Source organism: Epinephelus moara, chromosome 5 (assembly GCF_006386435.1).
Source record: "Epinephelus moara isolate mb chromosome 5, YSFRI_EMoa_1.0, whole genome shotgun sequence".
Taxonomy (NCBI): Eukaryota; Metazoa; Chordata; class Actinopteri; order Perciformes; family Serranidae; genus Epinephelus; species Epinephelus moara.
Window position 1 is genome coordinate 14688082 of NC_065510.1, and position 20668 is coordinate 14708749.

A 20668-nucleotide genomic window follows, 5' to 3' on the forward strand; every position below is an offset into this window, starting at 1 on the left:
AATGTTGGCAGTTGCAAAACATGTCACATGTGAGCTGCTGTATGCATTCATGCTATACTAACTAATGGAGAACAGATCCACAACACACAAACACAACTTTACCTTCAAAAAAATCCCCCTGGATCTTGATTTTTACTTAGTTTGTGTCAACTAGTTTTCCAGCCACTGTTTTCTGCAGAGTGGATGCATCCTGCTGATATTTCTCAGGGATGTTTGCTACTACACTGGCCACATGCAGACGTGATTACATCATGATGACATTTACATAGCATGAGAAAATGTGCATGTTAGAATGGTAACACATCACATTTAAGGCGACTCCCCTACTGTGTGTAGAGGTGGTGACATAAAGTATGATACTCTCTGTGGCCATGTGCTAATGGAAAGATTACAGTGTTCCATCGCTGTGTTTATGGTCTTTTCTTGCTGCTGCTCTCAGTGTAAATCCCTGAGATGCTTTTGATGGTTTCCAGCTAAAAGTTTTGAGTAACCATTACATCCCCTTTCAACACCACTGACAGTGTCTGCTCGTTGAGGTTGCTCCCGTTCATTTGCTGCCATATAAGCGTAGCCGTTAGAGTATCATCCATCATCTTTTAGTTAAATCCTCTTTTTCCTTTCATCGTTTACTGTTGTGCAAACTATGTGTCCACTCCAGGACTTAAACGTCTTTTTTGCAAAAGGAGAAGCTGTTCAGCATAATTACTGATCTGCACCAGGGGAACAACAGAATGGTCCTGTTCACATTTTAAAAATCAAAAAACAAAAACAAAGCACGTCGACCAGCTGGGAACAGTGACAGTGACTTGTCGTAGTGAGGTTGCCAAGTTTGGTACCATTGTGCTCATAAAGAGATCCATACCAAAACCTGTTCACCAACTGTATCTGGCCACCCACGTCATGGCTGGAGACATGGCAAAAAAGTGCTGGGCGAATGGATACGCTGCTGTTTGTCACAAAATATTTAACTCCGCCTAACACCACAAACATGTCGATTTTTAACATATTAAACAAATGAGATACATCATGTTAACTAGTGAGCCTTAGGGGTGCTAGTAGGGAAAGTTTTGAACATTAGACTGAGCCAAGCTAGCTGTTTCCCCCTGATTTCAGTCTTTATGCTAAGCTAGGCTGAACTAACATGACTTTGATAAAGATCTGCTCATTAATCTGTGAGAAAGAAAGAGAGTATACTTTTCAAAATGCCACAATGTTGAACTGTTCATTTAAGTGTCTTTGGTGTTTTTTTGATTTGGTCTGTTCAACCATGATGACTACTGCTGCTTTCATCATCCACCCTGCTGTTCTTCTGTTAATTCCAAACAAATTTCTGTTGCATCACTTCCACTGCACCAAAGCACGTTTCTGAGTATAATTGGGACAGAATATATTAACAGGGTATTTGTTATTCACTACTGTTTAAAAGAGAAAAGCAAAGTGGAAAAGAAAAAAATGCCCTGTCTCTGGAAGCAGACAGACCCATCATAGCATAGCATTCAGCTCAGACCAGGGTCCGGCAACAACACAGCTGCGCTCCATTGACTCTAATTTAATCGTTTCAGACTCATTACGAGGTTGGAAAAAGATATACATTTATTCCCTGTTCCAAAACCAAAATCAGACCCTGAAAAGTGTAGGGTTAGCTAGCTAGCTACTGAAGATATAGCCTACTGAATGTATACACATGCTGCTTTTGCTTTTTAATGATTATAACAGTGAAACAAAGACCGACCCTGCTGTACAGGAACCAGTGAAGGGAAGCAGGGAAACTTTGCTGATATTCAACCAGCTCTGTGTCATCGCAGTGTGAACAAGTGTGTGACTTCCCCCTGAGGTCCCAGACAGAGGGCAAAGCCAAACACACTCATCTACACACACTGCGATGCCACACAGCTGGTTCAACATCAGTGAAGTTTCCCTTTATATTCATTGTCTTGTGTGGCGATCAGCAGTGATGTGGTGGTTCACTTTTACACTGTGATCTGTAGCCTATAGTTCGGCTTTAGCTTCTAACTATCTTTGTCTTTTTAACCTGTTGTTGCTGCTGAGTCAGTTTGACATCCTGGATATATCCTTCAAACACAGACTGTAGACCCCTCTGTCTGCTTCTCTCTGGAATCACTGTTTCATTTTTCAAAAAATATGATAATATTTCATCAGGGAGTGCAGTTAGTTACAGTGTGGGCTCCATGCTTACTGTACTCCGACAGCTTGACAGGCCATTGCAAAGGCGAAGGGTCACTTTAGGATTTAAAATACAGGCATCAATAAAAGCACTGGGGGGCACAGACTCTAGAAATGATTTTTAATGACATCTTAGTTGTGATAGTGAGTTAGTTTAAATTGCTTCAGTTTTGGCGAAGGAAAATCCTATTGTCAATTATCCCCTTAGTCGTCGTCATACAATCCAATCACTAGTTGGCACAAGCCTAGAGATTAACACCATGCAAGTCAATTTAGGAACCTTTGTCCTGTGTTTGTTGTGTAATAAAGACCAAATGCCATAAAAGTCATGATCTTGATATACCAAATTTTGATTTTAAGACAGCGTGACAAGGGTGAAGATATTTCTGAAAGTGTCATTGCAGCAGCTGAAATCATTTCGAATAATTCAAAATAATTTGGACTTTAAAATGTTTTTTTGGTGCCTGCCAGCAGAAACCAAACACTGATTTATCTCACCTCTAGTTAGCGTGACACAAAGATGTCAACTGTGTTTTTTTAAAAACATAGGGTCAGGTCCAATGAGTCTCAGGGGTCACAGCTCTGCACTACCCCCTTTTGCTCTGCCGAGTGCAGATGGAGCTCGTCCTCCTCCATGTGAGGGCCAGATTGAGAGGGAACGGAGGCCACGGGGGTTAAGACTGTCTGACAGGCGCTAGTTTGTTTACGTGGCACAATGGATACGATTTCAGGCTGACGTCGGAATGGCCACTTGTATTTACACGGAGCAGGGCTGTGTGTTAATGTGTGTGTGTGCCAGTGTTTTTACAAGTGTAGGTTTAGTGGACAGGGGCAGTTTGTGTTTGTACATATCTGTTCAGCTGCCAGCGCTAATTAGGATCCTGCTTGTATTATCACGAGCTCCTCTGTCAATAGACATATTTATATGACACTTAAACCCTCCATTACCTGCCTCTGTAAAACCAATGAGACTAAAACCGCTCTCTGTGTTGACTTTAACACATTTAGCATCACACTGAGCTCTTAATTGCGGCGGTAATAACGCCAGCACACTCATATCACATCAGTGTTAAAGATACAGTAAAGTGAGTATTGATTTAGGCAGAAAAATGATAACTGTCTTTTTCGGCTTTATAGCCACGAGGCGTAGATATCTCAATATGTCGGAGCAGTTAGAGTTCTTCCCCCGGGAGTGACCGTGTTGTATCTCTGTGGCTGGTCTCCATTAAATCTGAAGGAGGTGATGTTTAAAGCCAAAATAAGTGAGAGAGGCTCGGAGCGAGAGAACAGGAAGAACAGAGAGTTTGGACAGACGTGACAGTGCTCACTGTGGAACAGATGTGGCCTGTGATGTGATTTGACCTCACCCTGAAGCGAGCACCCACACCGTGTCGCTCTCCCAGCCTGGTTTGGGCGCCATTTGTCATTGCTAACGGCTGTATTTTGCTAGCGTTGTGTCAAGGCTAGGGCCCATCAGCGGATTGTTACCTCCCCCCAACTGCTCTGTCTGCACACAAATGTCATTTGTCACAGCAAACGTTTGTGTCACAGTCGGGGATGAATTGTCTCGTCTCTGTTGTTCTCCCCGCTCCTTGCTAAACACTGTATCAATACTAGTTAGCTTCTGCCTGTGGTTTGACATTGTTAGCGTTGGTGTCACTCTGGGCAGCTGTGCTTTTTCACAAGTGTCGAATCAATACTGGTTAGCTGTGATTTGTATTTGGTGGCCTTTGTCTTGGTGTCAGGTGACAAGGGTTTATCATTTAAGCTCCTGACTGTGTGCTGGCTGCAGCTACAGCTAGCTGCGTGGAGGATATGCAGGGAGTGCCATCGTGAGGTCGGAGGTTCAGTCCGGCTCTTTTATAATAAATGACTTTGTTTACCTATTCAGAAAGTTCAAATTTTACTTTCTCCCTGTTTTTCTTTGTTGTTTTTTTGTGAGGAAACTCAGGGGAACACAGTTAGTACATTATGTTGATGCTTCCAATCTCATGTGTATACTCCACCCACATGAAACATTGTAGTTTGAAGCTTGCACATGGGCAGATTATGAGACAATGGTTCCTATGAGCCACAGATATGTGAAAGGCACTATCACCTCTCCTGCAGAGGAGTAAGACTCACGGACTTGTGGTGGTTTTGCCTCTTTTTCTGTTGTTGCTGTTATTTTTGTTGTTGTGTTGCAGTTGTTATGCATGTTTTTGTCATTTTGTTTCCCTTTGTGGTCATTTTGTATCTCTTTGCAGTCTTCTTGTGTCTCTCTGAGTTCATTATGTGTCTCTCTGAGTTCATTATGTGTCTCTCTGAGTTCATTATGTGTCTCTTTGCAGTCATCTTGTATCTCTCTGAGTTCATTATGTGTCTCTTTGAGTTCATTATGTATCTCTCTGAGTTCATTATGTGTCTCTTTGCAGTCATCTTGTATCTCTCTGAGTTCATTATGTGTCTCTTTGAGTTCATTTTGTATCTCTTTGCAGTTATTTTGTGTCTCTATGAGTTCATCTTGTCTCTTTGCAGTCATGTTTTGTCTCTGAGTTTATGTGGTGTCTCTTTGCAGTCATTTTTTGTCTCTTTGTAGTCATTTTGTGTCTCTCTGAGTTTATTTGGTGTCTCTTTGTCATCATGTTGCGTCTCTCTGAGTTTATTTGGTGTCTCTTTGTCATCATTGTGTGTCTCAGGGTTTATTTTGTGTCTCTGTAGTCATTTTGTGTCTCTCTGAGTTTATTTGGTGTCTCTTTGTCATCATTGTGTGTCTCAGGGTTTATTTTGTGTCTCTGTAGTCATTTTGCGTCTCTCTGAGTTTATTTGGTGTCTCTTTGTAGTCATTATGTGTCTCTTTGAGTTTGTGTTGTCTCTTTGTAGCCATTTTGTGTCTCTGAGTTTATTTTGTGTCTCTGTAGTCATTGTGTGTCTCTTTGAGTTCATTATGTATCTCTTTGTAGTCTTTTTCTGTCTTCAAGTTCATTTTGTGTGTGTTATTTTGTGTCTCTTAGAGATCATTTTGGGTCTTTAATGGTAGTTTTTGTCTCTTTGTTGTTATTTTGTGTCTTGTTGAGCTTATTTTTGGGGGGGTTTTGGTCACTTTTGTGTCTCTTTGTAGTTATTTTGTGTCTGAGTTTATTATGTGTGTGTTTATAGTTATTTTGTGTCTCTTAGACATCATTTTGTGTATTTTTGGTCTTTGTTTTGACACTTTTTAGTTAATGTGTGTCTCTTTTGTGTCTTGTTGAGCTTTTTTTTGTTGTTTTTTGGTCACTTTTGTGTCTGTTTGTAGTTATTTTGTGTCTCACTCTCTTCGTGGTTGTTTTGCCCCTTTTGCAGTTATAATGTGTCTCTTTGGGATACTTTTTAGTCTCTTCCTGGTCAATACCTGTTACTTTGAGTGACATTTTGTAGATGAAGGCTGGGGGGGCCCTGACACTTTGGACCCCTGTGCTTTGGCCCCGTAGGCCTGCTCAGTAATCAATCCATGAGCTTGCAGTGAAAGATGTCTCTGCTTCTCTATCTTCACCTATGCCCACTCTCTCAGCCTTGCTTTTTATTCTCTTTTCTCTCATACTCTTTAAAGACACACCCCTGATGTTTTAACAGTGTCCCTCAGCACCACAGAGCCACAGGTTGTCTCCCTTCCTACGACTGATGTTTTCAGATTTTTTAAATCTTAAAAGTTAAAAACCCTTAAAAAAGACATGCACATCCCAGTGTCCAATGGATTGGTCTGGATGCTAGAAATATGTGGCGGAGTAGAAACAGCTAGATCTGCACCAAGTAGCTCCTGTTAGAGGATTTTAATGCTCAGAAGTGAAAAAAGAGCCACTGGTTCAAGACGTTTGCAGCATTTTCATTAGTGTATCATCATCTGAAACTAAGAACCATTGTGTTTTTGTTATCTTAGATTGAGCCGTTTATATCGATTGGGTCCTCTTCAACATAGTCCGCTATGTTGTTCTACAGTAGCCCAAAACAGACAAGCCAAACACTGGCTCAAGACAGGGCCATTCACATTTTTTGTTTTCTTGTCAGCCACTGTAGTTCTCCTACACACTTGGCACACAGGAGAAGATTCAGTTGGTTCCAATCTGCAACCTCACCGCTGGATGCCACTAAATCTGAGTGAGTGATTTAGTAATTGTAGGGGTTGAAATACCAAGCAAACCAGGCCGCATAGAGACTCAACACTGCTGACAGTCCGTCAACAGTGAGCTTGAAGGGAATTGGGGGCACTATATCAAAAACAGGGAGTGCATCTTTAAAGTTTTAGCATCATCTAGTTTGTGTAAGCTCCAAAGCAGCAGAAAGATCTATTATGTGAGGACGTTTCAGCAGACACTTCACTATTTCACTCCTTACAGTCTTCAGGCCGCTGGTCTTAGCCTGTTGATTGACTGTGGTTTTTAGGGGGGGGTGTGTGGTGACGTCCGCAACAGGAACTTTCCTTTGAAAACACAATCTACTAAGTCCACAGAAAAACAAGATAGATGGCTAATAAGCCCCTCCAATCCAAACCTAGCAAGACAGACATCAGAGATGCCATTTTTCACCGTCCCTGGGCCCTCAATTGCGGAGTAATGGAGACGTTTGGGGTCAGAATTCTAGGAAAATTACCCACAGCAGCAAAGGGACAGAGAAAACACTGCTGGTTCGGCTGGTTTGTGGCGTCATCACCCAAACCTGAAAGGAATTAAGCATCTGTATATGTGTGTGTGTGTGTGTTTGTACGGAGGGGGAGTGGGTTAGCATGGAGGGCCAAGAGTAGAGTTAATATCAATCAGATGTTGAGCGCTACACTGAGAGCAGCCGGGTGGGTAATAATCATGGTAGGGCGTTAGTGAGCGGGGTTTGACCCTGGCTGACCTGGGACCAGCCCGTATCCCTCCCTCTGGGGCCAACATCAATCCAGCAAAGCTCCCGAGGCTCTGGTGGATAGCGAGAGGGGATTTGGCTTTTATTATCTCACATGAGTCAACGGAGAGGAGCTGTCGGCTTCACAACAGGAGCAGCGCTCGCCAGGATCATGAAGTATACAAACTTGGTCTCTTCAAAAGACGAGTTGATTATTTAGGAAACTGCCCTATGTTCAGATTGTTAAATTTTGGACTTTTTTTCCAGCAAGTTCATCTGCTTCTAGACCTCTGGACCTCTATCTGATAAAAGAACATGTACACAAGCCTTTGAGTATCTAACCAAGCGTCAATGCCAACTTAAAATACTTTCAATACTGTTGTTTGGAATTGTATTATTCATCGACCACAGAGATTGGAAATGAAATGAAATGAAATTTTATAACTAAGTTCGGGAGCAAAGACCACGCCTCAATCTCATCTACTTCTGCACTAAAAATATTTAAGCACACCTTATCGGTTTCCCTCCACTTTGACTCCGTTCTCGCTTCCCTGGTTCCGTTGCCCCCTCCTCCCTTCAGCCAACACCGGACCGCCATCAGATTCCACCCCCCACCTTCCTTCCTTCCTTCCCTGTCCCTACATCCCCTCATCCCTCCATCCCATGACCCTCATCCCTCAACCCTCATCCCCATCATCCGTTATATGTAATAAACTAATTCTAATCTGTAGCTCTATTGACGTGGTCTTTGTTTGTGAATAATACATTAATCACTGAAGCTCTAGGTGTAAATGTGCGCATTACTATGCAGTGTGTCTGGGTTGACAGTGAGATGAAGGCTTGTATGGGATGGAGAGTGGTGGGACAGGCTGGGAGTGAGTGATGTAACAAAACAAAGAAAATAAAGAGCAGATCAACCCACATTTGTGGAGTTTTATGAGGCGTTTTTGGACCACAGTTTTGGGGACTCCCTGAGAGGAACTGCCAGCTGGGGAGCTTTCCTGAAAGCTACATACTGCCAAGAGCTTTTTCTGTGTGCAATCACACTGCAAACAGGAATGCTGAAGTGACGTAAGCCAACCTTGGCATATTTCGCTTTGATGAGTCAAAATCGCGTTGTATATCCTCTGTCACATATATGCTCAGTAAAGCCTGTCGACCCATTTGTCCATGTTCTCTTTCTTTTTTTTGTTACGAGCTGCTGCTTGTGTTTTGTGTCTGTTGTTCGCAATGCTAAAAGAATTTTAGAGAGGGCAGGTACTGGTGCTTCATTGGCTTTTTTGCTCAACCAGTCAATATATACTTATTTGACTTAACGTTTCTCTTGTGCTGAGAGGGTATTGAAGTAGGAGCTGAAACGTCCCTCAAAATGGCATAAAAACTACAGTAGTCCCTAGTTCTTGCAGAGGGGACACATCAAAAAGGGGTGTTCATAGAACTATGAATAAGTACCTCCAATCCGTAAATGCCTATTGCCTTGAAGTTGACCCCTAAAGGTTAATGCTACTAGCTGCAGCTTTAATAGGCGCCTAAAATCTACATTTTCACAAATAGAGAATCGTGAGATGATTTAGTTATGGTGTGTTTAACCTGCCTGCCCCTGTGGCAACTGGCTTGAACTTTGTTAAAAAAAGAACCTCCCTTTTTGCTTGTTCATACAGCAAAAGTCCATATACATCTGCAGACATTTAAAGGAGCTGAGATTCAGAGCATATCTATGATTGAGAGTCTGGGGCGGGATAGTCTCAACTTAGAGGTGGCTAAACCGGCAGCTAACAACTAACAGTGCTAACTCAATAAACAGTGCTTACAGTGGCAACAGTGCTGTCAGAGTTAACATTGTTACCATGGGGGAAGCGACGGATGGGCGACAAGCCATCTAGATACGCATTAACTATTGTATTAGAGCAGTGCAAAGCAATGGGAATAAGCTAGTTAGTGAGATACACTCAAAGGGACTCACATGCACTAACGTCAATACGCAGCCAAACCAGCTACCAAAACAATTACAGAGAAGCTCGGATTACACACACAGAGGTAGTGTGACTTCATTCTCTGCTCAGGATGCCATTACTCCCCTATATCTTTACATAGCAAATAGATGTTTGCTGCTATATTAATGTTCTGAATGTTGCATACAGCTCCTTTAAGTGTATTCACCTACTTCTCTCATCTTGAAATGCCTGTAGGTTGAAAAGTTTTCCCTAATGTCCACAGATAACACAGTGCTGGTGCAAAAATGTTCATTATGTATGCCAAAGCTCAGCAAAACTTTTTATACCAAATATAATAAAGTAAATAAATAATTATGGCCATTTCTTGTAGTCTTGAAAGAGACATTCCTTCTTGCGTTCAGTAGCCTGCCCTGCTCCTGTTCCAGTTCCTTAATATCATTATGGCCTGTTTCTGGCTGTGTGCTGCAGTGCTGCAGCCCTAATGTAGCTCACTTCCAGGACAAGATGACAGCCAGACAATAAAATATTATCTTGGTCTCAAATCAAGCGTCATATATACCGAGGTAGCTTAATCTGCTGCTCCCCAGATCTCGGTCACCACCTCTTCTGTCCCTGTCTTTTCTGATGCATGGCGTTTAATTTCCTGGTTGGGGGCTGAGATGTTTTTTGAAGAAAGGGGGTTGGGGAGTCAGGAATGACTTTAGAAGTGGCTGACGCCCATTTCAGACATTCCACGAGGTGCAGATAGAGGGATGGAAGAAATGGAGAATGATATGAAGAGATGGAGGAAAGGGGATCATAGGAAGGGTGGAGCGAGCATCTTGCAGTCGAAAGGAGGGAGGGTTTGGGTTGAAGCTGGTTGTAATATAGCAGTGACCAGTTGCTTGCCCTCAGATACACTTCATACTCCTCAGCATGATGAAAACACTGAGCTCAATAACACAGGCCACAACATATCGTCCCCAGATCAGTCGGCCCGGACTTTGGATCCAGTTTATCTCTGCTGCTTCTTATTTTGTGTTCAGTAGATGTGAAAAAGGTGTGCTTTACCATACTGTTGCTTCTGCATGCTGTCCAACTGAATAATCTCTCTTTCCTTCTCTCCTTCCTTCCTTCTCTTTGTCTCCAGTATGGATGTACGGCTTTACAGACAGCCCGAGGAAAGAGGCCTCAGGTAGACTTGTGTGTCTATGTCAACATGTTGAATATGCATGCTCTACTGTCACAGCGACACCCCAGCCGCATCCCCCTTTTGGTTTTCCCAGTTTATTTCTTTTCACACTTCAGCTTTCTCTCGACATCTGCTTTGCATGCGCTGTCATCAGCCTCTCCTCTCACCCATCTGCTCAAAGTCAGCCTCTCTCCTCTCTGCAGTCTATGCATCCATCTCCGCAGTTGGCCATCAGCAGCTGGGCACGGTGCCAGAGGGCCAGAGCGTGCACCTTAGGTCTGCATGTGGCAAAGCGCCTTAGCCTGAAATGAGGTGTCAAGTCTGGTTCTTTGCATTTGTCTGCGACATGACTGTAGATCACTGCGTGTGACCTCATTCAACTTTAGGTGTAAAGGAATGATGAGTCGAGGGAGGACAAGATGAACCCTAATTGTCGCTATTGCAAATAAACATCCCGGGAAAGAACATGGTTTTCGTGCAGATATAAACGCATTTTGACGCAAATACAATCACAGACTTCCCCATCTGGTGACCATTCAACCATCATTGTTTGAGTCGTTTAACTGCAATTGAGGCATTGATGGAGAAAGACGCAGATATGTTGTTTCCCTCAATTAAAGCTATCAGTGTGTCAGTACGAGTTAGGATCAACAAAGATGAATCCCCTTTGAACTGACTTAGCAAAACTAAAACAATGACCATCCTTCAAGTGTATAGAACATGAAGGAAACCGCTCCCCTAATTTCAGCAACAAATCTTGTGCAATAAAAGTTTTTGGAATATTGAAGCCATAATGTAACAGGTCTTCAGGAGTCATTTCTCAACAAGGCGTGGTTGCCATTACAACAGTATAAAGCATTTAAATAGCTGGATCTGCGCTGCTTTATTACCTCAGGCTGACTTTGATTGCTCCCTCCACATAGGCTGCTTGCGTTCTCCGCAGTATGTTCCTTTTCTTTATTTCTCCTCGCGGGAGAATGCTGAAGAAAGACAGGGATGAATGCCCAGCCTCACCCAGTGGAGAGGTGAGGTTATGAGCGTTCCCTGGTGTTCCCTGCCTGTTTATTTGAGTAACAACATGTAGAGATGCTTAATTGTGTTTTAAGCACTGCGCAAAAGCTTAGGCATACTTTATAATTCTTCCAGGCTGCTTAAATACATGAGCGCACTGCAACCTGTTTCATTCTCATAAATATATTACAAGGACACTGTGAAGATACATGGATGCACTCGTTCTTGTGAGCTGCACAGGAAATGCAAGACTTCATCTAAGGGTTGATTGGGTCTTAGAAAGGAAGATCTTCTCTTAGATCTTAAAGGACAGTGGCATTGAACGTGCAGGATTTGCACAGCTTAACTCTAACAATGCAATCCATGTTCAAGGTCCAATCCCATTTACAAAAGGACAAAGAGGCTGACAGTAGAGAATTCACTGTCTTAGATGCAGTCGTAAATGGGGAGATGGAGAGATATGCTGACAAAGTATGCGACTTACTTTTCTTCTGAGCCAGAAGAAGTAATTATCTAGCATTCATGTTTTTGTTCATCAGAGGCTCCATGTGATTTCTGTTTTGTGTCACTGCTTGTGCTGACATGCCTTTTTCCTTCATGTATGATGTATGCACTGATGCAGTCAGAGTCAAAATTGGTCGATAGGTGTGTTAGCACATTCTTGTTTGACACTTAAGACCTGGGTTCACATCCAGACTCAGACCAACAATTAATGCCAGTTTTGTAGTTCGACATTATTTGCTTTCCTTCTGCAAACCACTGATATGTTACATGTACGTGAGTATGGAGCAGCTATATTGAAACTTGTTGGGTTAAGGCACAAAAACTACTTGGTTGTGGGTAAAGCAGCAATATCTTGTTAAAAAACAACCGCTTTTTATGCCACTATTGATGCTGGAAGAGCAGCAACAGGTCGCTTTAAAACACCCATATTTGGTGCCTAAGATGCAGCTGGAAACACAGCAATGACGTGCTAAATCACAACCAGTTATGGTGTTTGATGGTCTCAAACAGTGGTCTGCAACTTGGCAAGTGTCTCGCGTAGGTGATTCATCCACCATCACCTCCACCTTAAGAGGACAAAGTTAGCTCATACACTGTGTTACCTTAGAAATGTAGATATGATACCGAGAAACTTGCAAATGTAACATATTTGTGGTTTGCAGAAATGCCATACAATGCCAACATTTCCTTCTGGTGATAGGGCTGCTTTAGGGGCCGTGCGTCTTTAACAGCCTGGAAAACGCAAGGTCAGGCTCTGGGTGCTACTCTTGTCTTGTGTCTTGTGCCAGCTTTCAAGAGTGCGGCAGCAGCCTATTGTCTGTGGGATAGATGTAAAGCTCTGGGTAGCTGTGCGCTAAAATGATTAACTTCTCCATATTTTTTAAAGGTTGTTTTTTCGGGCTTTTGCCTTTAATGTACAGGACAGAGTGAAACGGGGTGAGAGAGAGAGCAGGGGTGACATGCAGCAAATGGTTGCAAGCCGGACCCGGAATGCATGTGCATCACAATGGCGTCGCTCTTGTGTTTGAGCATGCCTGCCGCACATTTACATTAAAAACAATGAATCGTACACATGCCAAAAAAACGCGGCATGTGAGCGATTATGGCCCCTTATGACTTAGATAAGAAGACTTCTAAGAGTCTTGTAGTCTTGTTCGCCACGACATAGTAACATTCTGTTTGTGATTAAAAAATAAGATTCAACATATTTGTCTCACAAAATATTGAATTATTCCTTTAAGAGGTAACTACACTCCAAAATCCACTTTTTGAGTTAATAACTTACATGTAGTCACTTTCTGACTTGGCCCGTTGGGTTTTGACCTGCCAAGGGAACACAGATGCTAATTAGCTTTAAGCCATAGTCTGGTACGATGCAACAAAAGTGACATCTAGCCTGTGTTTAAAACTCCAAATGTTCCCTTTTAAATAAATAAATAAATAAACAGTCTGTCGTCTACCACCCCCCATCTAGCTTATGTTATTGCTTTGAGTCGTACGAGTAAAACACATGTGTTACTGGCTGATGTAGACATTAAAACTGTTGAATGTTAATGTTACATTTATGCATTAAAAATGCTGAAAAGTTTTGCATTTGTCAAGAGGCTGTGTTGAAGCTACAGTAAAAAGGAGGTGTGAAGTTGCTTGTTAACATCGATGATGTTGTCTCTACCCTTAACCATTCCATAACTGTACTGCAGCTGTAATGTGCCAATGATGTAAGAATAATTTATTTCTAAAAATGGCAATGAAAGTTCATGAACGCCATCAGTGAATCATCAGAATACTGTGGTTTGAATCGTCTGTTATTATTAAAGAAAAAAAAGAGGGAGTGATTCAGTGGGTCAAGAAACGGAGTTGGTGATGCTGATGTAAAAACTGTGGTACTCTTCAATGATAGGGCAAGTAGTCAAACATTAATAACAATGAAAACAATGACTGTACAGCCTACTCGTAATTTAAGGGCCATGGTGTAGGTTGGCAGTCTGAAAAGTAGTGGAGGCACTCTGACTGTAAGTTAACAATCCTTAATTAGTTCACGGATTACAAGTGTGTTTGACAAAAGGGAAATTTCGGTTTATTTCAACCTGTCTCCTATCGTCCTAAATTTGTTTCAAGTGACTAGTGACATAAAAATAATAGTTAGCATGTTAGCCGTTAGCCTAGATACAGCCGGGGCGCATAGTAGCGTCAGACCTGTTAAAACGTAAGTGAACGGGCATACTTCAAGTGCAGAGTTAGTCCACTAAACAAGCTTTTTTTCCACAAAGACCGCCTCATATCGTTAGGATAAATGTCAGAGAACATATAGAAAACATCAGTGTATTCTGGCTCAAATAAATAAGGGCGGCCATCAAACTCTGTAAAATCAAATTCCTCCTCCACTAAGTCGAAGTCTGGCAAAAAGTCAGCCATTATTCTATAAATCTTTCATAAAAAAAATGAATGAACTTTTGAGGTTACTGTCCGGTTCTGCCTTCCAGCTGTTGCTGCTTGTTCTCGCGAGATTTCAGGCACGCTATGAGATCGCTGCTTGTTCTCGCGATATTTCGGCCGCGCTTTGGAAAGCAGAGCTAGATGGTAAACAAACATGGCAGCACACCGGTAAGGTAAGACAACACATTTACATGTCGTTTTCAAAAAAAGAAGACACATTTTTAAAATGATTAAAAAACGAATTTTGATAAAGAGTATGCTAAGCTAAAAAAGGTACATTTTAAAGTTGCTTTTGAAGGTATTTTCTTCTGGCAGACTATTCCAGAGGCGAGGACCATAAACACCAAATGCCACCTTCCTGTAGTACTTTGACAGTGGCCTTTAGTTAGTTAGTTGTTCCCCGGTGAAGACAGAGGACATGAGTGATCTCAAGGGAGTGTATACACTGAGAGCATGTCTGACAAGTTTTCAGGAGCTAATTCAGTGAGTGATTTGAACACCAACAACAGGGTCTTAAAATTTATTCTAGAACTAATAGGCAGCCAATGAAGGGACTTTAGGATTAGTGTGATATGTGCTCTTCTTCTGGTCTTGGTCTTCATTATGTGCCTTTTGTTTTACATAAATAGATGTAATTCATCATCTATTTTTGGCCACGTAACTCCCAGATAGTTGTTCTTACAGTATAAGGGTTCTGTTCCTGATCACCAGGCCCACACACAATCCTCGCCCTCGGAATTCCAATGACACTTCAGCAGTTGTAAATGAACATTGTTTATCACATTACAAGCAAAAGGAACAACTTTGCATATTGTCAAAAAGAAAACTCCACAGATACAGTTTGGGTCTGCTGATCACATCCCGAACAGACACACTGAGACGAAACACAACAGGATGTGAAGTGTAATCTGTGTGGCTCATCTCTCTGTGGCCAAACAAGTCACTGAGAGTGCTTGCAACTCAGGTTCAGATCCAACACGTGATCTCAGTAGATGAAACACTGAAACATTGAACACTGAAAAGGTTAAACATCACAGAGAAGGAGGGAGAGAGAAAACAGAGTGGCCTAACCCCAACTGAAATGCTTTCTTCTTTTGTTTCACATAAACACGGACCCAGCCTCCTTCCCTGTTTCTCTCTCTCCGTCTCTCTAGTCCACTCATATGTTTCTATTTAAGGCCAGCAGTGCCGACTGCCATGATTGGTGTGTTCACCCCCCCTCCTGACTCGCCGTCCAACGGCTGGCTCCCAAAGGCAGTGGAGGGGAGGCCTTTCCTCTCAACCGCACTGTTGATTTTCCACAGGGAAACTTCACCATTCTTCCACTCATTCGCTCTCTAGTCTTCCCCTCCAAACATTAGAAGCTCCTCTATTTCTCCCTTTTTTTTTAAATTTACTTCTCTGTTTCTTTCTTTTTGGATCTTAAAGTTTGCTTCAGGTCATGGATCCACTTTAGGCACGAGATGCAGCCCCTGCAAACATTTCCATCCCGTTCCCTCCTTTTGTTTTGAATCCTCTCGATGCTCCTCAGTCCTTTGCTGTGGGCCGGGGGTCGACTCAGCTATATGGCCAGACGTTTGGGACTATGCAGCCAAGTCGTGAGCTCGCGTTCTGATTGGTCAGGGAGGAACGGCGGCAGGGAGCGGGGGTTGGCCGATGGCGGCACACCGGGTGCACAGCGGCAGCAGTGTAGTTGGTTGCAGGGGGCGATCTCGGGGTGCCACGGCGGGCAGGTGGCTGACAGCCTGTTTCTTCCCCTTAGGGATTGACAGCTCGGAGCCCATGGTGCTGGAGCAGTACGTGGCTGTGGCCAACTACGAGAGGCAGGAGAACTCGGAGATCAACCTCAAGGCCGGCGAGACGGTGGACGTGATTGAGAAGAGTGAAAGTGGTGAGTGGACTCTTGTTTTTGTTTGTGTGCCAAGCATGTCTTTGTGGACCTGACAACCATCCACACACTGAGATCCATAACAGAACATTATTATTAACACATGTTGGGTGAAAAGCTGAAGAACTGCTGTTGTTAGAACTGCTTGACATTTGGTTTGTTTCTTCCTGTTTGTATCTCCGTCAGTCTGAGTACACATTAGTAGAATAAACATATTCAGAGAGGCATGCTCACTCAGCACCTCTCTGTCTCCCTCCTTTTCTAACCCCTTTGTCCGCAAGACTCCCCCACTCCAGCCTCCCTCCCACTCCTCTGTTTTCTCCCCTCTTCTCCCAATCTCCTGATCTCCTAGCTGGGGCTTGGCACCACCTGGAGGTGCTGTTTGGCTGGCAGCAGTCAGTGTATGGAGAGAAGGCAGTGTTATGGCTGGAGGCCAGACTCTTGCTTTTTGCAACAGGAATGTCAAGTAAATTCAAAAGCCAGTCTTCAGCTCTCTAAAAATGAGAGTTGTGATGTTTGACTGGTTGAAGTGGGAGCAAAAGGTGTTATGTTCACAAACATGAACATCCAGCGCATTTACTGTGAACTACAGTGACGATATTTGGCTAACAATGTGGATCAAGAGAACACTGGTAGTATTTTCATCACCAAGAGATTCAGCACTTCACTTTTCACCTCGCCTCCCCCGATGGTGAAAACTCTGTTTAGCAATCCCAGAGCTGGATTAGATTTTTCCATGCAAGCAGTCACTGACAGCCAGCAGCTTACACAACTCACGAGAACAAATACAGTGCATCCCCTTCCTTTCTTTGCTCTTATCTATACACTTATTCCATGTTTGAATTCATTTTCTTTGAATTATCTTGGCCTCCACATCTTTGAGTGATCATGCGCCTTAATGAGTCAGTTTCGAACAGCTTGTCGTTTCGTCCTCTCCGTGTATGATTCACATAGCATTTGGTGCATTTCCAATTTGTCCTCTGTCAGCAGAAATGAGATAATTGTTAAATTAAGTTTTGACAGAGTAAAGAAGTTGCATGGGAAGTTCTGTCTTTTGTGATGTGGCTTTTGGTCACACGCAAAGAAGTCGATGTCTTCTCGAAATTGACTCCAAGGATGAGGATGTCCTAATTTCCGGCCCTCCTCTTAGCTTTGTCTGTGAGGTTTTGAAATGTCAAGTTACTGTTAACTCTTGGCTTGAGAGGGGATTCATTTTCCCTCATGCAGCTTTGATCACCAGAAACTCTTCGGAGTGAGGTACATGCGTCATTGACTGTTTTGTTTAATGAATATTTATAATTGTGCCTAAGCCACACACTCATTTTCCCCTGTGATCCCATTTCTAAATATCTGGCCTGACAGCATCTGCTCACCAGACCCATCTGAGAGCTCCATTTTGAATGTTAATATTTAACATTAATCAATGCACTTACAGCAACATGAGCAACTCCTGAACTCAGAGGAACTTTTGCCCAAGAGGTGGATATGTGTGCTGTCGTCATTTACTGGGCCAAAGAAGTGGAGCAACAGCCATGATGATGATGATGATGACATCACTCGGAGGCTATGCCAAGACAAACACATCTGAGAGCTAGTATAATATCCCACAGCCCCCTTCCCACTTCCAAGGCTTTACTGCAGCCTCCTGTTCTGCGCGTGCTTATTTTCTTTGACGTTTTCACTGTAGAGACACTGACAGTCCGGCTGTTAATTAGAGCTTATTTTCTTAAACGTCTCCGTCATTACTTGCCAACGTTGAACCGTGGTGTCTTTTAATCATCTCCAAGTAAGACTGAAATCCATATTTTTACCTCCTTTTTGCTTCAAATGCTGATTTGTTTCTTTCACATATTGTTCACAAATGCTATCATACATTAAAATGCTGTTCCTCATCCCAGCACGGAATATTTTAACCAGTTTTTAGGTGTCTGCAGGCTTGACCTCATATATTTATGGGTTCAGCTCCAGAGTCGGACGTTGTTGTTTTGCCTCTGTGAGAATTCATTGACCTTGGAAGACTAGACCCAGCTGCTTCACTGTTCAGTGTCAAGAAGACCCATTGTCACAGTAAAAACTGATACAGTTATAAGCTGTGTGTAAGACTGAGGTTGGTGTGTGTGTATGGTTGAGTTTCTGTGGGTGGTTATGCCCCTGCATGTTTGACTTCTGTGCCTTTGTATCCTAGCACAACTTACTAGCAATTTAGGAACTGCTATCTAGTAAAGTGAGATTTATGAAGCACCAAGTGGGTGGGGGTTGGACAGGCCGGAATCATCCCTGAAAGAGGAGTAGAGGCCTTGTCTGGGCCACTGTCCTGGTTTTCTCCCCCTGGTTCCTCCTTGGACATGGGAACCGTAGAGCATCTGGAGAGAGGAATGTCCCAGCTGGAGAAAATAAATCTGCATATGTGACCAGTTAAATGATATGTTGTGTTTGACTAACCTGTGTCAGATACACTTGATGAGAATTCTGAGAAGCCTCTTGGAAGGAGTAGTACTTAGAAATACTAGAAGGCTAAGATTCAGGTTTCTAAAAGCATGTTTATTTTTCTTCTCTGTGATTGATAATTTACCTGATGAAATCCAGATTGTTCTGTTTTGGTCAATCTTACGCATGACGCAGAGCAGGCAGATGAAAACAAGAGTCTACAGCCATTCTAACAACTCTGTGAGGATGTACTCAGGCACAGCATACTGACATTAGCTGATTGCTAACATCAGTTTACTAACATGCTCAGAAGAAATGCTCATGTTGAATGTTTCTTTAAACCATGGATATGTTACATTTGTACAACAATTTGTCGCTGATACATTGAAATTCTGTGTTCTTGTGAGGTGTAGTTAGGTTTAGACAAAGAAACCACTTGGTTTGGTTAGGAAGAGATTATGTTTTTGGCTTAAACACCCACATTTGATTGCACAATAGCTCCTGGAAAGGCAGGGATGGGTTGTTGAAATACTTCAAGGTTTGGTGGCTCAAACGCTGCTGTGATGTGCAGCTGAAAAACACTCAGGGTGATGCCAAAAACACTGGTGAGAATGCCTTTAAGGGCTGACAAAAGACAACCGGTGTTGTTGTTTGTTGGTTTCAACAGTAGTTTTGAAGCTTTGTAGGTGTCTCGCCTATGTGACATGCCATCCAGCATCCCAATGTGTAAATGTAACATATTTGTGGTTTGCAGAAATGTATAATGTGAACATTTTCGTCTGGCGACTGGGCTGTGCTCACAATGACGATGCTAAGATGCTGGTGCGAAGCAGGTTTAAAGATCACCCGGCTCACCAGCTTGGTGTAGCGTGTTAGAATGCTAACATATGCTAATGACACTTCACAAGAAGTACAGCTGATTCTGATAGGAATGCCAATAGTTTTGCAAGTTATTAGTCATAAACCAAAGTATTGGACAAGTTTAAATTTAGACCAGGTGATCCATCCAACAGACTATTGACAATAACATCCAGGGATCACATGATTCTGATAGGAATGCCAATAGTTTTGCAGGTCATTAGTCATAAACCAAAGTATTGGACAAGTTTAAATTTAGACCAGGTGATCCATCCAACAAACTATTGACAATAACATCCAGGGATCACCTGATTCTGATAGGAATGCCAATAGTTTTGCAAGGTATTAGTCATAAACCAAAGTATTGGACAAGTTTAAATTTAGACCAGGTGATCCATCCAACAGACTATTGACAATAACATCCAGGGATCACCTAGGTTATGTCATTAGGGTTAATCCTCCCCATCATAAAAGCCTTTGTGCCAATCCATCATTTAGTTTTTGAAATATTTCACTGTATAAGTGAACACTTTGACCTGCTGGTGATGCTTGAAAAAGGACAAAGGATCAAAAAAGTAATTTGGATTCATGTTTTGGGGACTCTGGATATCTGTTTAAAATTTCAAGGCAAACAATCCAGCACATGTTGAGACATTTCACTTAAAACCACAAATGTCAACCTTGTCAAGGCACTAGAGAAAATGTCATGAGATCACCAAAGTCATTGAGATTCACCAGGATAAATGCAGTTTCATCTTGTCTCATCTTATCTCTTCTCGTCTCGTCTCGTCTCGTCTCGTCTCATCTTAGGATTTATCCTCTGAGGACAATGGGTACCTGTAACAAACCACTATCATCCCTAGAGACACTGTCTATACACTATCCCTAAAAATGACTTCCTGCCATGTAGAGCTCTTTGTGAGTCTACAGGTTCATCAGATTTTGGTTGAATTGGATCTATTTGGAAAGGCCCTGACTTTTCTCAGATCCCTTTTAGGTCATGTCTCTTTAGCTTCACTTCAACCAACCAGCCCAGGTCAAGTTCAGTATGTTACACATTAGAATGGTTATTTTTGCATTTTCATTGTCAAAAGTTGCGGATGGTATTAATATAACAACTCTGTTACATCCCAGTTTTTTGTAATCCCAACGCTGAAGTACCTAGCACACTCATCCGATACTAAAAGATTGAGCTGGAAACTCTGCAGTCTGTTGACTGGTCAAGAGAGACACTGTTGGTTTGCTGACACTGAAGCTGCTCTATAGCATTTTGCTGGTGCTTGCAGCCATTTCTTAAACAAAGCTTGTCTCCTTCTTGTAACAGCCACTTACTTCCCGAGAAGAATGAACACTAAACTTTTGATGTTCTCCATTGTGTATGTTACACAGTTA

At 42.5% G+C, this 20668-nt stretch overlaps 1 protein-coding gene across 4 annotated transcripts in view; it reads left to right on the forward strand.

Annotated features, from left to right (window-relative positions):
- The window catches only part of sh3pxd2aa (SH3 and PX domains 2Aa), a 151277-nt gene that overhangs the window by 82873 nt on the left and 47736 nt on the right, over nt 1-20668 (forward strand). For 2 of the 4 annotated variants that reach the window (XM_050045236.1, XM_050045237.1), the window contains exons 7-8: nt 10111-10155; nt 15866-15994. In XM_050045236.1, coding sequence (XP_049901193.1) covers nt 10111-10155; nt 15866-15994 — 174 coding nt within the window. The remainder of the gene's footprint in view (nt 1-10110; nt 10156-15865; nt 15995-20668) is intronic. The other 2 variants (XM_050045238.1, XM_050045239.1) reach the window with 1 other exon arrangement.